At 31.2% G+C, this 16,934-nt stretch overlaps 1 protein-coding gene across 3 annotated transcripts in view; it reads left to right on the forward strand.

The window, feature by feature from the left end:
- LOC139500821 (endothelin-converting enzyme homolog) overlaps window positions 1-16,934 on the forward strand; it is an 85,522-nt gene that overhangs the window by 24,200 nt on the left and 44,388 nt on the right. For all 3 annotated transcript variants that reach the window (XM_071289694.1, XM_071289695.1, XM_071289696.1), the window contains one exon: window positions 16,204-16,447. In XM_071289694.1, the coding sequence (XP_071145795.1) occupies window positions 16,204-16,447 (244 nt within the window). The remainder of the gene's footprint in view (window positions 1-16,203; window positions 16,448-16,934) is intronic.

A 16,934-nucleotide genomic window follows, 5' to 3' on the forward strand; every position in this document is an offset into this window, starting at 1 on the left:
ATGTAATCAGAATCTTCCATAGATTTTATATCCAGTATATAAAATGGTAAAATATAATTTCTTTTTGGTGTATCCATGGCAACAATCTGCATTTATTTGTTATAAAATATTGCAAAAAGGGGGGGAAAGATGTCACATATTTCCCCAAAATTTGGCTAAAAGTAGAATTTCAATCGCTTGAAGTAATACCTTTTCTGAAACTGTGTACATATATCATTCAGCAAATCCAATGAAAATCATATGTCTTTCGTCTCATTTTTTTGTAAAATTGCGTCAAAAAATTCGTGTAGAAAAAGAGAGTTTGTAAACAGTACATTAATTTCTGGACCGATGGCCGGTCTAGCTATGAAAATACGGATTGTCAAACAGAACAGCCCATAAAACATGTAAAAAATCATCTTGATGCACTTATGAAGGTTAAATTAGCACTCATCTGTCTAAAAATGAATTTTATTACACAATAACTTTCCTATTTGAAAAATCCACCGGGGCCAAAATGCGAAACTAAACTCCTAACTGTGTATTGCTACCTTAAACATGGAGAAATAAATTTGGAAGGGGTATAAAAACTAATGGCAAGTAACCCACTGTCATCACTAGGGACTATATTTGTGAACAACGAAAATCAAGGGACAACAACTGTGGTCTCGGACCTAATAGGATAGAAAGAGTTGACAAATCTTAAAAAAACTTGGTATGACCATGCAAAGCTAAATAAATTATAACACTGCTTACAAAGTTTCATGACAATAGGATGTATCAACAATTTTGGACTTTAGAAATTGAAATATTGCAAAAAAATACTTTTTAAAATGCCTTAATATATAACTTACCATGTACTAAAAGCAACAGACTACTCCTTTGATTTATCAGACTTGGCATAATTAATCAAAGGTCAAATTTATATGAGCCTGCGCCTAAAAATTGAGGTTTTTCAATGAAGGGGGGCCTTACATGAAGATATAATATTTTCCAGCAATTTTAAATTTGTGAAGCTTTTTGGTTATAAATAATCCTTACATATGTATTGAAAGTACTTTAAATGGAAAGAAAAGTTACACATAACATATCATATTAGTTTAAATATCATATTAGTTTACCCAGGACTTCTAAAAATTTTCAAAGATATATAAATATGAAGAGTGCATGGTTGAGATGTTATAACTAGATTTTCCAGTAGTATTATAAGCATCATAAATGCAATGTGACAATGCTTATTCTTTTGTATCATTGACAAGTAGTTTCTGTTCTGAATTTCTGGTTAAAGTACACCAATATCAGTAGTCTGTTAGTTAATCCTGTTCATGTGGGACAGATATATTCATTACATTAGTATAGTTCATCACTATAAGATCCTTAAATATTGCAGTTAGACAGCACAGCTACTGATGTATTTTTTTAAAACCCAATTTTACTTCAGATTATACAAAATGTACTTTATCAATGATACAAATAGAACTATCAAGTGTTCCCTATATACATACATTGTATATAGGCATCACTATATTAGCTAAGTTTTTAATTATGACTTAAAACATTTCAGTGAAAGAATAACAAATAATTAAGTATTTTTTTTTTAAAACTTGAAATACATTTATTGAAAATCACCTGCATATAATTTACCTTGTATAACCCAGGAAAGTATACACAAGGGACCCTGCAGTGTTTATGATCCATCGTCCAGGGATAAACAGTTATTCTATCTATTATATAAAAAAAAATCTATTTTATATTTTTGGCATAATATAAGTTATGCATTCATATTAATTTAACAGACAGAGTTTGCGTATAAAGGATTTATAACATTCTGCAGTAGAAAAGATACTTGAAAAAACACACTATACAATCAAAACAATAATACAATAAATAACATTATTTGATTATTGCTTCATTTTAAATTGTATTGTAAAGATTGGATTTGTACCATACTGTTCAAAAGCAATATCTGTAAATGAATGTCAGGAAAGAAAGGTTTTCTACATGTTACTTTAACTCTAATGGATTTCCATCTACCTACTCTAAATATATTCACCATTTTTAAAAAACTAATTTTATATAAAGCAGTTATACGATACGGAACCCAACAAAATAACAAAAAGGAAGCATTCAATGTTCTTAAACAAGCATTCAATCATCATTATTTAATGGCTCCCTGCATCAATATTTCATATTAGCTGCCATTACACATACAAATGGATCAAATACTCACCACTGGACATTACAAAAACAACATTTAACAAATTCAATGTACTATAATGTTATCTTCAAATTTTTCAACGGCTAATTATGGTTAAGCATTCACCTTTTACATACAAATATAGAACAATTTGTAATTCTATACAGGTTTTCAATTAGTTAATTACTAAAGCTTTAATACCACTTGACCACTTTATCGCATATATTTAATTAAATCATAATCAGTTGGTCACAATATAACATATAGACATGTAGATTAGCGGTGCCAACCAGTGGTCACCCCTGACATGGTAGTCGTGATATGCAGGGTATGAAATTATGTTAAAAGTTTTAACCAGTTTGATGTGTACGTAGCTTGTTAAAACAGTGGCGTCAGCTCAAAGTACATCGACAGTACTGAATGGATAAGGATGTACAATTCAAACTGGAATCCTTGTAAATTAATTTAGAAGTACATCATGTCCCCTTTTCTATAATATCGGCAATAAATTAATAGTTTTATTTATTTATTATTGTCTTTATACAATTTGGATTTTTTGGGGGTTATATCATGAAACAGTTTTTGCATTCTAGGAGTTGGACATGGGCATGTTTTCTGCCTGACAGATCACCAGTCAGAACACATGTCAATGCCTAGATCCATGGTGCAATTAACCTACACTATCATAGTTTGTATCTTTTGTGGGACAGTGTGTATACACGATTCCCACAGGACCACTGGCTGGGGCAACTGATCTAACCTAAGTTGCATTCGTATTTAAGAAATACAATAGCTGCATCTGATAGTAAATAAAATTAACACAAATAAACAACACAACATGTTATTTATCATAAAACTCATGACCAAAGATTTAAAAAAACCCACTTTTTTCTTGCATAAAAACAGGTAGATATAGAGCACAATCTCCTACTGGAAAGCTGCAGTCTATAAACACAGTCTCTAACATCAATAGAATTGTATTACAAATGCATTGTACATTTGTTTGTTACAATATTTTCAAACCAATATTGAATATTCTGATAGATAGAAAGAATGGGTTTTTTTTTCAAATATTAAGTAACTATATAGCTATTAAAGATTTATGATTCTGCATTTTAATATTGTTCTTCTGTCAGAGTATTTGCTTCAATGTCATTGACCATAGAAGATACATTAACCCCTTCTGTTTCCCTCAGGATTACCTGTATGAGATCGGTTATTAGTTCTGATTGGTGTTTTCTGTTCTGTAATAAAAATATAAACATGTCATCAGTTATCATGGTTATAGGTAACCTGTAATTAAACATCTACCTAAAAAATATTTTTGTGAACCCAAAATAGCAAATTATTTTGTGAGAATAATGTGTACGTATTATTTACCATATCCAAATAATGTCTCTTCATGTGGTACTAATCCATCTAACAAACAAATAGGTAAAATACTGGTTTGGTTCACAAAGCGTTCCATAAAAAATAAATAAGGTTTGATTTAAGAAAGCTATAGCTTTATAATTATCATTTTAAAAATTCATAAAAAAAGATAAATAAATCTAATTTTTGTTAAACTTGCTGATCATCTTTTCTGTTTACAGCCGAGTTTCTCTTTAGTTTTGGGCTCTAAACACAAAAATGGTGAATCAAGATCTCTAATAAGTTTCACTATGAAATAACTTAATTTATCCAGTTATAATTTTTAAGTTAACTGCTAGTGTATATATGTTTTCTTGTTAGTCATTATATTAATAATAATAAAACCTTTATTTCCTCCTCTGTACTCTTCGTATGGCACCTTGACCATAGTCTCTTCCCAATCATTCCGAATCTGTGGAGTTTCTGAAAAAAAATAAGTTGGAATAATGTGAAATTAAGATCTAGTAATTCGTTTTCAATGAAAGGAAATTACATCAATACAAATTGGATTAACCACTAGTCTAATGTCCTCATTTCAAGATTAATAACTGGTACTTCAACTTATGCAAATAACTATGTCCTCGGGGCCATATCCGGTTATGAGTTGTAATGACTGAAACTGCTAGTGTATATATGTTTTCTTGTTAGTCATTATATCAATAATAATAAAACCTTTATTTCCTCCTCTGGACTCTTTATATGGCACCTTGACCATAGTCTCATCGGTATCATATTCATTCTGTGGAGTTTCTGAAAGAAAAAAATAAGTTGAAATAATATAATGTGAATTTAAGATCTTAAGTACGAATTAAAAATAAGTTTTCAATGAAAGGAAATTACATCAAATTATGAATTGGATTTACCTCTAGTCTTAAAACATAATTTATTTATAATTTATTCTAACTCTTCTATTTCACTGATGGTTTTCAGAAATTTTTCAAAATCTTCATCTTCCTCTAAAAATTCCTATATCAAAAAGAAAATATTGTTTAACATATTTTATTTTTATAAAAAAATAAATGAGATGATATTGCCCCTCATGCTGCATATAAGATTATTATGAAACATAATTAAACAAAATTAACGTCCTAATTTAAAGATTAATATCATTATGGTACTTCAACTCTGCAAACGAGTCCTACATCTAAATTATAACTATCTTTAAACCTAAAAATGACGGGTCACATCTCAAATGTTGAATAAAGCTGTTCATTCAGGATGAATCCATTATTTCAACTTTGCATGTTAATCACAAGAAATTCGGTCCTGATGTTCCATGCATAAATACCAGTGGGATGAAGGCATGTAGCTCCCTATACACCAACACACTATATGTGCTTGTACATCAGAATGCTTGAAAAAAAAAGAAATATTCACGATTTCAGTATAAATGACTATTTAATGCAATTGAATACTGCCTTAATACTTTGTCACCACTAAATGGCAGTCATTCATCCAACCGTCTGAACTTGAAACACATTTTGTTATACTTAAATGATGTTCATTTGTCATAATAGCATTTTTCTTAATATGCCCCTGCCAAACTAGGTCAGTATATTATAGGCTTTGCCCCATGTATGTTCGTACAGTCCCATTCAACATTGGTTTCCGCTCTCTAACTTTAGTTTACATCAACCAAATTTTACGAAACTTGTACACAATGCTTGTTAACAAAACACAGATTGAGTTGAAATTTGGGTACCGTCACTTGTTTTTCAAGAGTAAAAAGTGCAGAAATCTGTTTCTGTTCTCTAACTTCGGTTTGCCGCAACCAAATGCTTTTAAACTTATACACAATGCTAATTGTACTATAAAACACAGGTCAAGTTGGATTTGCAGCCAGCTACAAGGTATGGTTTAAGAGTTTTAAAAGCCAGCAGGGATGCCCTAGTCCCTCAGACACATTCTTCTTTTATTTGTGGTCTTACTTTAGTTTTATGTTTCGATGGAGAATACACTAGTGTATAACACCTCGTAATTGGATGCCAAAGTCAATGTTTGAGATGATAATTATCACCGTCACACTCGATGCAGTAAGCCCAGTGCTGTATCATTCTGTAGATTCTATGTTGAGTATTATGTTAACAATGCTGGTAATAAGTGCTACTGAGGATAGATCTTCAGTGTTATACAACGGTTGAAAACTGATTAACCATGAATATAATTAATAGTGATAGGTCATCATCGCTAGCATTAATGTATATATTCCTTGGGATTTGCCACAAGGCTTATTTTTTTGTAAGGGTATTGTAAGTAGTTCCTATCAAATAAACAAAAGCAGAAAACTTACATTGAAAATTGCTAATTAATTCAAAGTCGTGCACTAAAATCCATCATGACCTACTAGCGAACCAATTACTAGTAAAAATGGGCCTAGACAGTCAATAAATTCATTCAATGTTATTGTTAATAAGCTATAAAATAATTTCTTGTCAGATCAAGAGATGATCCAATATATTTCTCATCAGATCAAGAGATGATCCAATATATTTCTTGTCCGATATAATTATAGTCTAGCAATCAATGCTGACAGATATTTTTTTTTTTTTTTTTTTTTTTTTTTTTAGAAATGAATAAATCATTCTTGTTTTAAATGTTCAGTAAAAAGTTTACACATATGTACAAAAGAACTTAAAACCTGTTGATTACACATTCCATATTGATTATCTTAAAACAATATATTTGATTGTTCTTTATCTAAAAGTATAAGATATAGAAGTAAACATCTGTTTATTATTTAAATCCTTTTAATATAATTGGCTTTTATATTGGTTAAAACGAATATATATAACAAGACTTTATTCACGAAGAGTGCATTATATGTTCAAAGTAAGTTTCTTACATCATTATGAGTTAATTACTTTAGAAATACATTCTTGCTCGATAATTTATAACATTATGGTTAATTATAACAAATCCTATTTTTTTTTTATATTGATACATATATTTGAAAGCTACTTTTAAGCCAATTCTTCTTGGGTAAGACACTTTATCTAAGCTAAAGGTACACATGCATGTCATCTTTGTCATCTTTTTTAATTGTAATCTTCTTTCTAATAGCACTTTTCTTTTGTGTCTTCTCTTGGGTAACTAATCATTTACTAATGTACTGTGTATATTTCAGGTATCGGTCATCCTGATAATTAAAGATATTAACTAGGAAGATGTTGACTCTCATTTATGACTGATACATCTTTTTCTTGTAAAACATCTTTTTCAGTCATCTTTCAATGTTCGTGCTGGAAAACAGCGAATTGATCAAATTATGCGTAACCTTTAGCTGGCGTTTTTTTAGCTGCATCTGTATGGATAAATGAATATATATTGCTTTTTGGGGGTGTCTATAAGCTTGGCTCACATCATTGACATTATTTGAATATTTATAAGTTGCGTGATAATCCTTGTATTCTTGGTATGTGCTTATTAATAGTGTGTAATCTATGTTAGCTTACTGTGTTAACTATTCTTTTCCTCTTCGGGCTGCTTGACATATTTCACTAAGGTTTAACTTTGCCTTAATTTAAAGTAGGTGTATATGTTCCAGACCATATGAGTATTTGGACCGTACGCGTACGGTCCGACCATACGCGTACGGTCGGACCGTATGAGTATACGCGTACGGTCCAGCTGACCAGACATGTTTTGAGATCATATGGGTTAAAAACAAATATTTATCAAAATCTTTATTTTTAGTTATACAAATTGTTATTATTACAAATAGATGGATGAAGTGAATAAGCGAACAATTGACATTAAATATTTGTTTAATTGTATATCTGAATCCTATTTTGTTACTCTGGCCCAAGGTGACACTAGTCTTGCTACCACAAGGAACGTCATATTTTTTTACATTAACATGTTTTGTTCATGCATGTTCCTTTGCATATGCGTTTTTTTTGTAAAGTTCCTAAATATTCTATGACAATTGTCCTCCCACATTATGTTTACTTCCGATATTAACTTCAATTTCAATGAGCATACTGGGCTGCAATTAATGAATTACTGACATGCTAAATACAGGAGATTAACAGATTAAATAAGCGTGTTTTTTTTTAAATAGTTAAAATATTAAGTGTTTATTTCAATTACTATTGAACTTTTTATATTAATTTGAGATATAAGTTATGTTGATCTGTTATATTCATTTGTATCTAATAAACTTGACCAACTTCTTAATATTAGTCAGACCGTACGCGTACGGTCCGACCGTATACGTATTTTGAAAAAGTACGCATACGGTCCAGACCGTACGCGTACGGTCCAAATACTCATACGGTCTGGAACATATACAGTATTCTTTAAATATCCTATTTTAAATAGTTCTGATTATCTGTGAAAGAAATTTCTTCAGATATTTGAGACCTTAATTTTGTAAAAAATATACCAACCACTGATCTGCATCCAAAGGAATGTTTTTGTACCCTGCATAAATATGACAACCTTGTATTTCATCTTTGCTAATATTATTTTAATTATTTTATGTTCATGTATTAATTTTGACATTTACTTGTGAACAAATTATTTGACTAAAGTAATATTGGCAACAGGTTCCATTTCCAAGCCAAAGTCCATAAATATTGTTTTTATGACTGGTGATTTCCTTGTTTTTATTGTTAACTATTTCCTGTAATTATAATGGCCAAGAAATGTGAAAGCAAGGACACACAATGTCACTGATGAAAGCTGAGCTAACACTCAACCTATACATAATCAATACATTGATTTGTTGATTAGATACATTTGTACCATCAAATTAAATTGTTTTTGACCACTTACTGAGAAATTGGTCTTATGAAAGCCATAGGATCTTGTTATTAGATACAGAATATGAATAGTTGGATATATACAACTAATGATAAATAACTCTTGCAAAAGTGTAACTGATGTAAAAAATATTTGAAAAATTGTTGAATGAAAACAATTGAATTGGGGGATTTTGAACGGTAAAGTTCTTTGCCTTTTTTCATATTTTAATTATCCTAGCCTCCCCTATTGAAAATTAAATGGTAGCTCCTTACAAAAAATAATGACGGTTGCCTTCACTTTTCCTTTTCATATAGCTCCTTTAGATAACTATGAATTGTTGCCAAATAAGGAAAGCATATGCTATAAATCCCTTCTCCATATTGTTGGAACTTTTCTGCATTTTGAATGTAGTCTTTTGGACAGAATCCCAATTTCCATTGTCACTTTGTCAAATATAAAATTTCTTGATAAAAATTTATGATTGTAAAATTTTCATATGCTCTACAATGTATAAGGGAATTATGTGTTTTTACATAAATTGTCATCCTGCCTTTTTTTTGTCAAGTTGCTCATCCTGCCTTTTTCTCCCCTCAAATTCCTGTACTGCCTAATTTTCATATTTCATCCTAGCCTCCCCATAAAAATGAAATGGTAGCTCCCTTACAAAAAATGATGTCTATTACCTTCCATTTTCCTTTTGAGACCTCTATAAGTACACTCTGACTGTAGACTCACTGCAGTGTTGCCTAATAAGGAAAAAAAGAAAAAGTTATTATTTTAAAGTATATAATTATGCTATAAATTCCTTCTTCATATTTTTGCAATTCTGACTGCAGTGTGTGTCATAGTAAAGATGGCAACTACAATTATGTATTTATAGGGGGGAAAAAAGGAAAAGATATATATATATTATATCAAATTTGTATTTCCTGTAAAATCTACATCTGTGTATTATTATTTACATATATATATAATGCTTTGAATGAAAAAAACAAAAAAACCCAGGTGCAGATCAGATTCAAGCCAATTTTAAAAGGGGAGATCCAACCATATGTCCTAATTCTAAAGTATAATTTGATCGTCAACCCCAAGAACCAATCACTTAATAAGATTGTCAATATTCAGACACAAATGGTTTCACTTTTACTTTTTTACAAGTTTTTTTCTCTCTCTCAACAACCTTTGGAAAAACATATTTTGACAGCGTTTTTACGGCTGATACTATAGAATATTAAATGCATTTGGTGTATATCATAACATCTATGGAGCAACTGGGCCAAGAAACATGTCTAAATGTTATTTTTACTGTTTGCACTGTGACCATCTAAAAAATGAAATCTATGAATACTTAGGATACATTTGGCATCTACACCAGTGTGCCAAAAGGATACATTCTGCATGCACATGGGGGTGCCAAAAGGATACATTTTGCATGCGCACAGTGGTGCCAAAAGGATACATTCTGCATGCTCACAGGGGTGCCAAAAGGATACGTTCGACATGTGCACAGGGGTGCCAAAAGGATACATTTGGCATTAAAGGGCAACATATAAAAATAGGTAGTCCTAATCAATTACCAAATGAAGGTTCATGACTACAACATGATCTAAAACACATTTACAGCTCAAGGGCTCTCTTTATTTAGGTTTTAAAAAATAATACTGTCATCTAATTGCAATACTTTCTAAAAGATGTCCGTTGACGTTTGAATTTTTGGAGGACAACATAATGAACAGATGGCAGATAGAACAGATAAAAAGTTAACCCCTGCATTCCCAAATTGTTTGGTAAAACCAAACTTTTCAATATGATACCAACCTGTCTTTCTTTACTCTAAAATTTATTATTGGCCTACTTGTTGTTGGCACTGGGATTTTTGCTGTAATCAAAACAAAAAAAAAGCATGTATATACAAGTCTGATTAAAAAGTGTATTTCACAAAATGACTATCTTTCTTCACATTGTTAGCGAATTGTTTGTCCTGGATTTTTGCTGTGTTTCTTGACAAAAAAATAAATAAAACCATGTGTAAGTCTGATAAAAAGTGTTTTTCTCTGGCATAACCAAACTTTTTAATATGATAGGAACCTGTGTCTTTCTCTACTCTAAAATTTATTATTTGCCTTCTTGTTGGTACTGGCACTTTTGCTGTAATCAAATCAATAATTAATAAACCCATGTATAATTCTGATTAAAAAGTGTATTTCACAAAATGTGCATCTTTCTTCACATTGTTAGCCAATTGTTTGCCCTGGTTTTAATTATTTGATACAAACATATGTCTTTCTTGATTAAAACCATGTACAAGTCTGATTAAAAAGTGTATTTAACAAAACGTGTACTAAGGAATCTTAAGTTTCATCAGTATCTATATATATAGCTGGTAGATTGCATATTGTCCTTTTCTCTTTTAGCACTGGAGTCACTATACTTGCTTTTTTGCTCACCTGGCCCGAACATTTTCCACTGAAACTACTGGGCCAAGTTCATTATAGATAGAGATAATCATAATTGTAAACAGCAAGAATGTTCAGTAAAGTAAGATGTACAAACACATCACCATCACCAAAACTCAATTTTGTCATGAATCCACCTGCTTCCTTTGTTTAATATTCACTTAGACCAAGGCTCCTTCCTTTGTTTAATATTCACATAGACCTGAAGGCTCTTTAGAGCGTCTAGTTTTCTGTTATCAAAATAATAACAAGAGTTCACACGCTGAAATATGTCTTGCCTTCTTTTACTAACAATTTATTTAATGTTAATTAAAAGTCCTAAATATAAAATTTTCTTCAAGTATCACACAAACTTAAAGGGATAATTCGCGATTTTTCACTTTTCATCTTATTATGTCCATAATACCATAAAAAACATATTCACCAAGTTTTATTTTGATATGAAATCTAATAAAGGAGAAAATTGGGAATTATTAATTTTATTTCTTGAAACTTCCTGACTTATGTGACGTAGTTTAAGTCTTTGATGCATGCCGGGAGTGAAAATATCTCATTTAAGTCTTGTTCGTTAACCATCTAATAACGCGATTTAAAGCGCATCGACGACTTTTGGTGTAGCTATTAACCAACGAAAAATAAGTGATAGCCATGCAACTTTTAAAATTAGATCGTGTGGATATTTTAAAACGAATTTTAATAATAAAATTAATTCATACAATAGAACATTTTTATGTTTTTTTTCTAAAAATACTTTAAACAAACATATGAAATTGACATGATCAATAGTGCAATAAAAATACACGTTTGTATTCTGACCTTTTTGCTTCATTCCAGCAAACGTTTTCAATTGCTTGTACGGTGGAAATAAAATGTGTATTGTTTGTGACACCTAAAGAATGTTGAGTGTGTCGGTTAACTCAAGGTAATTAAAGGATTAGCATTATATAATTCTAAATCCTTTGATCCTCATTCAGTGAAATCTAGATGTCACGGTTTACTAGCTTGAAGGTGTGAACAACATTTCGTATGAATTGAAAACGGGAGTCAGTCAAAGTTTTAGATACAGAAATCAAGGACTTAAAGACGTCCCTTCAGAAATGTAAAAAAAAAAAAATTAACGGGAATAATAAAGTCGCACAATAACTGGATAGCTGTTGTATATTTTTATATTTTGCATAAGCATGATAAGATTACTTTTAAATGAATTATGACTTTTGATTAATTCAGTAACGATAAAATACTTAATTATTTTAATTGAAGTATAAATTCATAAATAAAATAGCCTTCTAATCGCGAGTGTATGAACTAAAAATTGTACTATCTTAGATTAGGATCGGCAGCCTTAAATATTTCAAACAGATCATTAACAATTGCAATTATATAATTTAGTCCATCCAAAGTTATCTTTAATAACCTTTTTAGGAATTAATGTTTTCATCAAAATATTTCAAATCTCCCAACGCACGAATACTTCAGATATTTGATAAATTTAAAAAAAAAAATTAACAGAAAATTTAAGAATCTTTTTGGAATGGAATCGAAATTTACGAACATATATGCTCTCCAAGTGTGAAAAACATCAACAAAATTTATACATAATCGGGAATGTCCTTTACAAAATAGTCATCGTCTCACACCGTTCGTAACTATATCGGGCCCAACTATATATAATACTTTAGCTATTTGACCAACAATGTATAAAAAAAACCCAGAACGAATTAAATGTCATCTTTCCCTATCGTTTAATGTTATTATAAGTCTGTTTCAACTGGCAAGAATACCCATAAAGCGGACAAGCAGTTTGTTCTTTAAATTGCTGTCATTGAATATCAAGAAAGAAAATATATCCCGAAATTGGTTTGAAACTTTGATACTCGAAAGTTTTCCTAGAAAATATTCACATCCCTTAGGGATTATTAGTGTACGTCCAGTTGCGTACATATAATAACATGCATGTCGGAACAATTGATGATGACGAATTCCTTCCTTTATTCGAGAACAATCTAATTGATATATAAATGTCCATAACTTCGATGCGCCAAAGAAAGTTATATATCGACCTGTATTTAAATCTCTTCTTCTTCTTCTTTTGGTATACAATAGTCTTTCGACATTTGATGATTACATACTGTTGGCATACGTGGACAAGTCTACTAACAAAACTTTTACCCCAATTTACACAAAATGTATGTTTCTTTCTTATGTACAATGTATACATGTATATATTTGAATTTGCGCTATAGTTCCGTAACTGTTTATCCTGGCGTATATACGAATGGTCGACAAGTGCGTACATTTTTTTAGATCAAAATTTCTGGTATGGTCCGATCTGTCCTTCACCATTGACAAAAAATATGTATATAGATTTTTATTTCATCAAATCTGTTGTTTATTTTTAGGTATTATCTATATTTTTATAAATAATTTTCTTTACATCAGAAATTTTATTCATAAACAAGCGTATGAGTTTAGTAATGACTAGTATATAATATCACTTTCGGACACGCAAGATAGAGATGCATATTATACACCTAATAGTTCAAAATGGAAAGTTATAACAGAGATTTTTGTATTATATGTCTCTGGTTATAAGTTATTGGCCGTGTACACTGATCAATACCCTAAGAAGTGAAACGATGCATTAATTTGCAAGCTCGACAGGAAATCGCTAGAATACCTGGACGTGTCACACCCCCTGCAATACCTTTGGGAGTAATACCTTTAGCCATGCAGGTGATCAGTGGAGCGAAGATCCTAATTTATTTGGATAAAGTTTATTACATAAAAGAATTATGAACTAATTAGATTTCCGAAAACAATTCAAGTTTCACGGAACACTTATTTATGATTTTAAATTTTTACTTTTTAACTAATTCCAATATTAGCATTATTGTTAAAAATAACAGATCATGGTTATTAAAAAGAAAAGATAAGAAAATTTTCCGTATCAACTTAGTTATAGTTAACTAGTCGGATAAAACAACCGTACGATTGACAAGATATCGACACGCAATTACGACTACATCGGGTTACTGTAGTTTTGGTCCTTAGACATATCTTGGGTGCAAATCATAGAAGGTAACAAAATGGCCGACCGGAGAGAATTGATACTCTAAATTTAAAATCGATGGTGATCTCTTATCTAGCAGAATAAAACTTTAATATTCATGAATTTGAGCATTTTTATACAGAATGAACATAATATCAATTTTTGATTTTTTTGCGAAGTTTCCCTTTAATACAATCCAAGAAAATGAGGTCAAGGTCAGATAAACTAGAATGTGGGATTTTCTGTATTGAAGACCCATTGGTGGCCTTCGGGTGTTGTCTGTTCTATGAGTGGGTTGTTGCCTCTTTGACATATTCCCCATTTCCATTCTCAATTTTAGAAATACATGTACACCTTACAATCGTTTTTATACACCAAATATAGTTGACCTATATTTATTACCTAAACTTTCTTAGAAATGGACTTAACCAAGAAAATTAAACATTGACCAATGATCCATGAAGATGAGGTGAAGGTCAGATCTACATCTACATCTACATTTCGCTATGTCTTCTTCGCTATGTCGTCACTCGAAAAGGGTACTTCGACCCATCACTCAAGTATAGTTTAACTTTTGACGTCTTCCAACATGACAATAAACTTTCTATATTTACAACCAATGGTTCCAAAATTGTGCTAAAAATTTATATACAGGTGCAGGTTAAAAACATTTTCTACTAGTATCTATTGTTTGTGTTGCTAGCCACTACAGAGGAGCTTGGTGAGTTTGGTCTTGAATTCCTCACTGCTCTCGATCTCTAACAGTTCATCTGGTAGCTTATTCCAGTCTCAGATGAGCCATACCACAAACATGTACATCTTACTGTCAATCTATGCATTATATATAGTTGACCTAATTTGCTTATCATTATAAGTATCTAAAAAAACAAACTTAATACTGACCAAAGAACCATGAAAATGATGCCAAGGTCAGATGATACCTGCCAGATAGACATTACACCTTTCAATCCTTCCATACAACAAATAAAGAACTTTGACCTATTGCTTATAGTTGAAAAAAAAAAGTTACCTTAAAGATAATTAAATTTTTTATTATCTTTTAAGTAAGCAACCGTTGCTTTAATTGCATTTAAACTAAGTCCAACTTATAGGGTGATTTTAGATGGGTGTTAAAAAAACACCTTTTTGAATTCAACATAAACTGTTGAAGCAGGGATGATTCCAGGTGTTTTCAAATGGGTCCCTTGACCATCAAATTGGGAATTTTTATTCTAATTGGGAATTTTATAAGCATAAAATCTAAGACGAAATAACATTATTTTCCTGAAAAACGGAAAATGTATATTATTAAGTTTAACCTGTACACTGATGTTCATGTAAGTTGTAACATTTTGAATAATTCTGGATGGGCTACTGTTATTACATGAATATCATTGAACATGATGCACTAGTCTATCATCTTAGCTATAGTTACCTAGGCCTATTACAAAAACATATATTTCAGCTAACATAAACAACTGAAAAAAATCATTCATCGGGTATTTTTTCAACAGCAGGTCATCTCTATAAATTTACCTGAATTCAAATGGATTTCAAATTGAACTGGTCAATTGTCGAATTCAGAAAAGCAATTACAAAAGTTCATATACTTGATTGATAAGATATTTAAAGCATTGAACCAGTGTTCTTTAAAATTATTTGGATCATCTTCAAAACTTTTGAAATAGTTCAATAATGATGACACCGTATTTCATGAATGGTCTATCATCAACATTATTTTCAAAAAACGCTCAAACTTTTGTCTTTTGAGGAAATAATTTCTTTTACAAAACAAGTTTTCATCATATTATATAACGGGCTCTGCTGGGCGATCTGCTTTTACGAGATCGGCGTCCATTAAACCTTATCCATCAATGTTATATCAAAATTTGAATTTGCTCCCTGCCAAGGTCTGCTTTGACACCCATTTTTATCAACCTGCTGGGCGATCTTCTTTTACAAGATCCAACACTCCCATAACATATTAATCAATTGTATTCGGCTGCTAAAATTGTTTCCCACATGTTGACATATTTAAATCGTTGTTACTAAGATGCGATTGTAAACAGCATTCTTATCCGGATTTTAAAACGTTTTGACAACAAACTATGAACAATTATAGTTGCCTTAATCGGTGTCACAGAAACTTTTCCGGAAATATCGATTTTTATTTTATTTTCCTGAATTGGGAAATCATTTTCATGTACATTTTTTTGGGGCCGCTGGCCAATGTAAGGGCCGCTCAGCGGCCCTAAACTAAATAGTGGAATCATCCCTGTGAAGGGCTTGTTGGTAAGTCATAATATTTTTTTTTATATTTTTCTGAAATTGATCTAATATATTATATATGTATACTTATATTTCAGATGTCCAGCCAGGGCTACAAACGAACCAACTTTGAAGAAGATGACATATCAAATGGAGGCAGTCCCCCAGCTATAGACTTCAATGCCAGTGTAGTATTTAAGGGTGGTCTGACGTTATGGCAGAGGAAAACTGTACTAGAGAGGTTCTTGTTCGTATTCAATGTCCTCCTTTGTATTACAGTTATCATACTAGCAATACTGGTGGCCACGAAACATAAACAGATAATCAAGATGAAGGAACAAGGTAAATTTACTTACTTTTTTTACGCCACTTTTGAACTATTTCATGGCTGTCAGCTTTTATCGGTGGAGGAAGCCAGCTGAGTACCTGCAGAAAACCATTGATCCTCGATAGAAACACTGACAATCCTTAAGTCAATTAAGATTGGAGTTAATTGCATCTGCACAAGTGGGGTTTGAACTCACAACCTCAGTGTTGACTGGCTAGTGATTACAGTAGTGAACTACTTAGACCACTTGGCCATCGAGGCCCCCTCTTACTAGATATAAGATGTGTTATATGTGCCAATGAGACGACTCTTCAAGTCGCAATTTGTAAAACAATTTATAGGTCAAGGTATGGTCTTCAACACACAGCTATTACTACCCTGGATGCCATTAGAGTTGCAGAGAAACTACAAAGTTGTTACATACTTAGAACGTAACTGCTAGATATTCTTATACATCAACCTTATGGTATCAATATGAAAATATAGAAGATGTGACATGAA

This window comes from Mytilus edulis, chromosome 13 (genome assembly GCF_963676685.1).
Source record: "Mytilus edulis chromosome 13, xbMytEdul2.2, whole genome shotgun sequence".
NCBI classification, from domain to species: Eukaryota; Metazoa; Mollusca; class Bivalvia; order Mytilida; family Mytilidae; genus Mytilus; species Mytilus edulis.